This window comes from Pyrgilauda ruficollis, unplaced genomic scaffold, assembly GCF_017590135.1.
Source record: "Pyrgilauda ruficollis isolate IOZ18807 unplaced genomic scaffold, ASM1759013v1 scaffold74, whole genome shotgun sequence".
Lineage (NCBI taxonomy): Eukaryota > Metazoa > Chordata > Aves > Passeriformes > Passeridae > Pyrgilauda > Pyrgilauda ruficollis.
This window is the reverse complement of record NW_024529266.1, coordinates 695,303-704,202: the sequence shown is the minus strand read 5'-3', so window position 1 is coordinate 704,202 and position 8,900 is coordinate 695,303. Positions and strand designations below refer to the sequence as shown.

General features: G+C 40.9%; 1 protein-coding gene across 2 annotated transcripts in view; it reads left to right on the top strand.

Annotated features, from left to right (window-relative positions):
* The window catches only part of IQGAP2 (IQ motif containing GTPase activating protein 2), a 122,724-nt gene that overhangs the window by 94,328 nt on the left and 19,496 nt on the right, over nt 1–8,900 (top strand). For both annotated transcript variants that reach the window (XM_041486072.1, XM_041486073.1), the window contains 4 exons: nt 361–451; nt 4,382–4,543; nt 5,649–5,791; nt 6,742–6,912. In XM_041486072.1, coding sequence (XP_041342006.1) covers nt 361–451; nt 4,382–4,543; nt 5,649–5,791; nt 6,742–6,912 — 567 coding nt within the window. The remainder of the gene's footprint in view (nt 1–360; nt 452–4,381; nt 4,544–5,648; nt 5,792–6,741; nt 6,913–8,900) is intronic.

The window sequence follows — 8,900 nt, the reverse complement described above, 5'->3', positions numbered from 1 at the left end:
TCACAGTGCTGCCTGGTAATGTGTGATTTTATTTGACTCGGACTACTTTGCCTACATATCATGGAAATAAAAATGTTTCAATTTTTATTGATCTTTAGTAGAATGAATTCTATGCCAGCAGTATCAGCAAATTCTGTTCTTCTAGACATCAAAACTTTCAGAGATTTGTATCTGAACAGGATCTTTTTCAAGTCAGTAAATAGAATATGAACGTGTTTCATTGATGATTTTAAACAGTCAAATCCTTTTTTGTGTTCTAGAGCTTTGCAAAGGAAGGATTGTATATTGGAGCTCTGTCACTACATTGAGACAACTCTTATTATTCAGTTTTTTCAAGGCTTTTTACTGTCCTTTTTCCAGGAATCTCAAGACGAATCAGCGCTTCTGTGGCTGGATGAAATACAAAGAGGAATCAATGACAGCAATAACAACATAAAAGAAGCAGCAACCTGTAAGCATTAACCTGCATCTCCACTGCTCTTGTTTTTCTTGGTCTTGGGAAAAGGAAATTGGTAATTTATATTTTCCACTTCAGGGAAGGTGCAAGCCCTTTAAATACATGAAAAGAAATTAATGCGTGTTCTTTGTCATACTAAAACTGAGATGAGTTAAAACCACAGGAGTGGTGTTAGTTCTGTCTAAAGTGGTAATCTTTAAGGTGTGTCTAATAATTCAATGGATTTGGTTATACAGGTTTACATCATGACCAATCTTTCTAATGTCAGTGTATCTTCATGTAGCTCCTGAAATATATGAATGAGAACAGATAAGCTGTTCAGAAGCTTGTTTTGCTATATTTAGGACTAAAATATTTATGCATATTTTAAGGGCAAATTTTTATGTTTACGATTTTGCTTTTTCATATTTCTTTATATTGTCTTTTGTGGATTGCTGACAAACAAAAGTCAGGAACACCTTAACTTTTAAAGCAGTGTACAATGAAAGCTAGCTCTTTTTGAAAAGCATATGCTCTTCCAGTCTGTAAAGAAGAGGAAATCTATAGGAAAAATGCTGAGGCTTAATCTGTCAGAGTGCTGTGTACTGAATGCACTCAACGCCTTTTGTCAAAGCTTTGATTGAATAGAATAATTTTAGAAAAAATATTCGTAATACGTAATAAACTTTGGCAAGGAATGTAGAAGCAAGCACCACTGGGTTTATGGGGCACGTTGGAGAGCACAGTTGATGTGCCCGCCTGTACCAGGCCAGGTCCAGCAGAGCACAGACAAGGCACTGGGCATTGGACAGCCTTCTGCTTCACTGGGCTTGGGGTGAGTCAATGTTGCTTTCTGTTGCACCTTCGGAGCCTGTGAATGCAAGTGCTGAAGTCGATGCATTCCTGCAGTGCTGTGCTCAGCCATCCCTGTCAGGAGCTACTGCTTGGCAAGCTGTGGGTGGAAGAGAACACAGATGGACATTACAAATACCTATCCCTGCTACAGGAACATTGCATTTTGTGTTACTATAACTTTAGAAATTACTTAAACAACTAATATCGTCTTCACATAACAAGGCAGATATACTGAAGATAGGTGAAGTGTTTTTGTAGGTCACATATCCATAGAAAGCACTGGGCTTGTGTTTTCTGAGACAGGATCAGATACACACACATTGTCTCAACCAAGCTTTTGTACTCAGGAGTGCTGATATCTTCTTTTGTGGAAAAACGTGCTTCCCATGAACGCCACCCGGAGCCATGAGGAAACATGAGCACAGAGAAGGGAAGGAAAGGCGTAGCTTATAAACAGATTTGAGTTAAACGTAAAGATCAACTTAAAAATGCCCTCGTTTATGTTCTCTGGTGTAAAAACATTAAGAATATGATCATAAGCAGCCTGCAGAAATTAGGACAGCATAATTCATATAGCAATACCATACAGTGTTACTAATGGTAAATCACTGGTCCATCCACTATCTAGTTGTTGTACTAAAATCCTTTCTTATAATCTGTGTTGGTAATAAATGCACAGCTTTTCACAATCAAGAATGCCCAGTGGAACTGTTTTAATTTTCACTTTTAGGAAAAAAACCCCTAATTTTGTGTACTCTACCCTGTAAGTTGAAAAGAAGCACTGTCAGTGCAGCACATTCTTAAAGAGCTCTAAAGTTTTGCAGCTAAAACCTGAGATTTAACATTTCCCCACGGCACAGAACCTAATACTTCCTATAACCAACACATCCTGTCTCAGGAAGTTTGCATGTTGTGTTCACGTAGTCTAAACTGAAAGTTCAGCTTGATCACAACTTGGAAAGGAACTTTGCTTTGATCTATCACACAGGCACTATTTTTGAAAGGCAAACAGCTCCAAAACTTTCACAAGGTAGTCAAAGATGTATTTTTCAGTTTAAAAAGTGGTTTTGAGATTGCTGCAGTAATGGCAATAAAATAAGAGAAGATACTGGCAGCAGTACTGAAACAGTCTTGATCACTTCCAAACTAACTTTTATGCCTTATATAAATACTAAATGGTACACAATTAAAATTTTTAAAGGCTTTTGCAGTTGTTCCTGTCAGTAAAGGACACTGTGTCTTCTACCTTTATTTAGGAAGAAGTGTTCAGTAAGTGCTGGTGCACTTCCTAACTGATTGTGGTGCTTGCTCTGTGTTTTGCATCACCTTGCTTCACTTCTTTAGTAAGTTCAACCATTGTACTCCTTATCTAAGTGGAGGACAAAAAGAGATTGGCCAAATATCAGCTGTATAGCCTTCAGGAGTAGATTTGAGCACTGACTTCAGTCTTGCACAGGAAGAGTCTGTCAAAGCAGGAAGTCTGTGTGTCCTGAGAGAGTCCAAGCTATAGGAAAAAGCTGATCTTTGGCCTTGTTGGGAGTTCAGGCTTATCACAGAAGACAACTGTGGCTTTGTATATCACAGCTGTTTAAAAGGGAGGATGGGTGTGGAAAAAAACCCTTTGCAGTGTTGATCTGGTACTGGCATCCTAACTGCTAGAGAAGCAGACTGGAGCTGACAGTTTTCTGGCAGTTGGGGGTGGCTAACCTCCAGTTATCTTAGGATTTTTCAGGGTCCAAATGGCCTTTCTCTAGAGCAACAGCCACAGTAATAACTGCTAGCATTTAAAATGAAAGGAGTAATTTCTGTTGAGTTTTTTTACCTGATAAAAACTTTTCATACATTTTCCTTCAAAAATACAAATATAATTAATTAAAAGATGAGGAAAAGCCAGATGGCAGTGGACCTACATAAATGAATCTTAGCTTAAGTTGTGCTTTCTTTTGTCTTTGTAAAAATATCTTCTAGCACCCTTAACTACATGATGAAAAGGAGGAAGGAAAGCATTCAAATACTGCTGAACAGAGTTCATGAGGCACAAGGGACTGTGTATGAGTATGGGGCCAGCAGCAGCCAGCTATAATGTGTGGCTTCCCAGTTTTTTCTGCTTCCTTGCTGCTGAGGCCCGATGCCTGGATATCACAGTGCCAGAGCAATGATAGAAAGACATTTCCAGTACATGTGTGTGCTGGGCAGAGGTCTGTTTCAAAGCACAGAATGGATGTTCTAGCTCTATTCACTTGTTCCTCTGTGTATGGATCTTCAATTTAGATGTGAAGGAACACCTTTAAAGACCAGAGCAGTGATTTCTAAAGCAGCCTAAACATCTAGTGGGTAAGGTACTTTTGGAGTGGCATGTGCTTCCACATGCATGCTGCCAGGTGTTGTGGGATCTGTTCCCTCAGTGATGGTGGAATTTGTGCAAGGAAGCCCTGAATTAGAGTATGGTAAATGCCATATAACATCAAAGTCTGCACATCCTTCACAGCATCACCTCTCAGGGTGCTTTTATATGCCCTGAAAGCAAAAGCTGCATCTCTGGCTAATTCAAGGCCGTGAATTAGCTTTAAACAAGTTCCTGAGGAGGCAAGTTCAAGAAAGCGTTGCTTCATGATGCTGCAAGAATTTACTGAAGGCGATCAGTTTTCATTCCCATTTTGCACAGTAGAAGTGAATGTCAGATGTTTACAGCTTGTAACCAAATTACTTCATGTACCCCTAGAAGGCTTGATCCCAAGTGATCAGTGGATGATGGCCTGTCTCTTAGGGCAGGCTGAGTGTGTGGGTACTTGCCATCCTCAACCCCTGCCCTACTGTCACCTGCATGGGGAGCAGCTGTGCCCTCAGACAGCTCTCAGTTGTGCTGTGGCTGCATCCGAGCCTGGGTGGAGCAGACACTTTCTACCTAACACACTTGTCCTTACAAGCATGAAGGAAGCTGAAAATGGGTAGAGCACTGAATTGCTGAGTATGCCATGTTGTCTGTGTGTGCCAGTGTTAGAAGTCCATTTTCAAAGTTTCTGGAAGCTAGAGTTATGGGTACATAGAGTATCAGACACTTAATTTTTCTGTGTTATTGTTTGACCCTAGTGGCTGTTGGAATAACAATGATTAACAAGAGCTTGGAGAAAGGTGATTCACAGCCAGTCCTGACGATACTACAGTCAAGGTTTGGATTACGAGTCATTCCTGAATGTGCTGAAGCCTACTTCAGGAAGCTCTCTGAAGCCAAGAACATGAAAACTACGGAAGGTAAAAAACTTCCTAAACAGGACAGTTCCACATGTCCATATCACTGAGGCAACCAGAAAGCTAGAACAAGATATATCTGTAAATTGAGGGAGACAGCTGCTGCTTCAAAATCTTTTGACAAACGTTATACTTTTCCAAGCACATTTTATATGATGTTGTACTGTTGCACACATAATGCAGACCACAGTACCTGCTGAGAAATAAGTCTAGTGATTTCCAGGTCAAGCTGAGACTTTCTAGTCTCAAAACTGCCTCTGAGTGAATTTAGGGCAGCTCCTCTGTAACTGTCAATAGATTAGTCCATTTCCTCAGAAAACTCTTATTACTTGCTGACAATTTTTTTCATATTGGCAGATGCAGAGATGCACACATCAGTCTTTCAGATCACTGTCAAGATCAGTACCTGACAGTGTTCACAGCCCAACTGTGGTCCCTGTGCATTGCCAGAGCAGCAGTTACCAGCAAAATCTGTGTCTAGAATCTGTTCTTAGCAGATGATGGGATGTTTTGTCATGTTAGAGCTGCAAAAGCTGGTCATACCTAACAGCAGCCAAGTTTAGCTAATGATTACAAAAAAATTACTGTCAGTGTAGTACCCGTTCTTGCAGTAGATGGGCATGTTTCACTTTGCAGCATGAGTATTTTTAAGGCCTTACTTGTTTTACCTTGGGGCCTTTTGTCCATGAGGAAATGAGGTTTTTCCTGCTTGTCAGGATGCAGACTGGTCTACCAAAGCAATAAGCAAGAAAATTATGTGGATATAGGAAATGTCATGTGTGAGGTACAAGTAAGTCCAGAATTTGGGCAGAAGACAAGAAAAATATTTTTCATAAACAGTCTGTTTCACTTATGAGTGGTGATGTAAGATGTTTTAGGAGCGCTAACTTGACACATTAGGGTGTCAGGTTTGCTCTAGAGGAATGACCCTCATCCACCTAGCAGGGTATTCTGAAAATCCTTACTACAAAAAGGCCCAAGATGTATAGAGATTTTGTGTGTCAAAGGGGTGCACAGCAAGTACAAGGAGGGGAAATGGATAGAGAGAGCTGCAATTTATCACTGAAACAGGACACAAATTTGTACTAATAGTATGAACTGCTTTTAGGTTCCAGTGAAAGTCCATGGATTAAACTTGTAATGAAAGGCATGTATGATTACTACTACAATGTGGAAACCGAGGAAGGTACCTGTGTTGCCCCCAGAGGGGTTGTACCAAAAACTTCATGGTTAACTGGTGAAGAAATCCAGGTAGGTGGCTAAAACATAGGTTTTTATTGCAAAAGCAACATAAACATTTGAGAGAGCGCGAGACATGAAATTATCAAGAGGCTGTGGTGAGTGAAACTGAAGGTCACTTTATCAGTATCTGCTTCTGACAAGAGCAGCAACTTAAATCTAAGCAGACAGTGATAGGCAGCACTGTCTCCTGTCTAGTGTCTGGCAATGATTTAGGGGTTTCCTTACTGGAAGTTAAAGCATTTTTTTAATGACCATCAGCACACACCAATGGAGTAAAGTCTGATTGCTTCCATATCCTTTTGTAGGACTTTTCATTGACCTATAACAAATAATTTTATGATGTATTTGTGAGCAGGTGGAACCACCATTTTCTGTTTAAATCTAATCCTCTGATTCTCCAGATTCAAGAGGATGAGTGTGCTATTTTAGCTTCCTTACTGTAGAGGTTTTGCACTAGTGTGAAATAGAACAAAGCAGATCACACAACCCTCTGAGTAATTTGTTCTTCTATATTCTGATGCAGCTCACCTAAGTTACAGGCTTACTCCTCTACACAAAGAAGTCGAGTCAGTGTAAGTCCTTCTGAAATTCTGAATGCAGCAGTACTTGAGTGTCCTCAACAGAGAACTTGCTGCTTCAGTTAGTATTTCTAGATGTCTGAGCTGTCTGCTCCATGAAGGCACTTGTAAGTGTTAGGAAAGCAGAGCCCTGCTGATGTATAAAAGAATACTCTCTTAAAATAGCATACTTGAAAAACTGAAGCTTGAAAGCTGTTCAGTTACCTGTCATGTAGGGTTCAGCAGTAACAACATAGCTCTTTCTTCTTACTGATTAAAATGTAGGGGTGAATCAGAGAGACTTGGATTGGGTGAACATAAACTGCAGAAATGGAGAGAACATAGTACAAATTCCAGGATGGTTTTGTCTTTTAAATGACCTTTTTCCATCATCTCTTACAGAACATTTCTGGGCAAGTTACAGCAGATTACAATCGAGAGCAGCTGTGGCTTGCTAATGAAAATCTGATTGTTGGGCTGCAAGCCCGAGCAAGGGGATTCTTAGTCAGAAAAAACTATCAGGAGAGAAAAACCTATCTTCAAAACCAGGAACCATCTGCCATCAAAATACAGGTACTGTTCTAGAACAAGAAGGTAATGTGGCTTGGGCTGCTTTTTCCATGTAACAGTGACGTGACTGATTACTACCACTGATAAAATTCTCAAACAGATCTGTCTCCCTGTTTCCAGCAGCAGCAGTTTAAAATTCTACATCTACAAATATAAGTGCTTTCACATAGCAAATATCCAATTTCAAAAGAATCTATTGTATCCACCTCCAGTGAAAGTTACTTGGGAAAAGCTCATTACTGCACAGCCCTGGCTTTGTTCTGACCTGCTCAGATTTTTTGTGGTGTGCCTAACTATGCACAGTACAAGACCAGAAGGTATTTGTTAAGTATCGAAGCAAAAATTCCTTGGCAAAGCATGATTAAGAAATACATTCCTTACTAGACTATCCCTAGTTGGAAGTGGTTTGTTTCTGCTCCATGAAGTCATAGCTGGACAGGGAGTGGCAGCTGCCTTGGTGTTCTTTAGCAGTATTTCTTGGATGTTTCCAGTTTGCTAAACTCTAAAAGGAAATGTTCTGTTGAGGGTGCAAACATTGACAGAGGCATGCACACTGGTTTTCAATGGTGAAATATCCAGCTCCTATTAGGAGCAATTCATTCCACCACCCACTCAAAAAAGAAAAAAAAAAAAAAAAAGGAAAATACACAAGATTTTTTTTTAATCTACAGTAACTGCGTTTAACAATTCATTATGACAAATATCTTTACCACTAGTAGTTGTTATTGGGATTGACTTTTCACTTTCCAGCATGGTGTCTGAGCCCAGTAAAGAATTGTACTTTGAGAAATTCAAAGTCTGTGTGAATAGGTTCAAAATATGGAGAAATGTATGTAAAAACAGTTGTTCTGTTTTCTTTCTGTTGGCATTAAAGTAGAAATGACTTGTGGAAAGACAACAAAGAGGACAAGGCTGGTGTCACTGGCTGATAGAGATGATAGGCAAAAGCAGCAGTAAAAGTACCTGCTATCCCTGTCACTGCGTTCCTTGACAAGTGTTTGTTTCTGAGCTAGATTCTTTCAGAGTCATCTGAAGGAATTAACTTGGAAAAGAGGCCAGGGCAAGAACAATATGGCTTCAGATAGGTAAGGGACAACTTCTGGATGCAACAGAGTGGCAGAATGGGTAGAGCTGGTAGAGACCACAGCAGATCATCTGGTCCAAACTCACTTTTCAAGCAGGATTATCCCAGAGCACATGGCACAGGCTTGCATCCACATGGTTCTGGAATATCCCCAAAGGCTCCACATCTTCTGTGGTCAATCTGTTCCAGTGCATGATCACCCATACAGTAAAGAAGTTCTTTCCCCATATTGAAGTGGAACTTACTGTGCATCACTGTCTGCCCATTGCCTCCTGTCCTTTTTGCTCAGCACTCCTGAGAAGAGCCTGATCCACCCTCTTGACACGCTCCCTTCAGACAATTGTAGACATTGATGAGGTCCCCTCTCAGTCATCTCTTCTTAAGGCTAAATAGGCCCAGCTCCCTCTGCCTTTCCTTGTAAGGGAGATGCTCCAGACCTCTGATCATCATTTTAGACTGAATCCACCCCAGCAGCTCCATGTCTGTGTTGTCCTGAGGAGCCCAGAACTGCACACAGCACTCCAGGTGAGGCCTCACCAGGGCTGAGTAGAGGGGCAGGATCACCTCCCTCCACCTCCTGGCAGTGCTCTTCCCAATGCCTCCAGGATTAAGAGAGTGTTGAAATCCCTACTGACATCAAGTAGACAATGTCCACTGCTCTCCTCTTACCCTTACATGCTTACTTTACAAACACATGGTGGCTATTCCTGATCATTGTTATCCACATGGACAGAAACGGTCCCCATATTGAGGCACTCCATTGCTGTTCCAGGGATGGGAGATGAGGCTAAGTAATGGCCAAGAGCTGGAAGTCACTTGTGGGATGAAGCCAGTGACTGGGATGATAAGGATGTGGGTGTGTACTGGTGATAAGGATGAATTCAGGAGTGTGAAGGAAATAGCACTG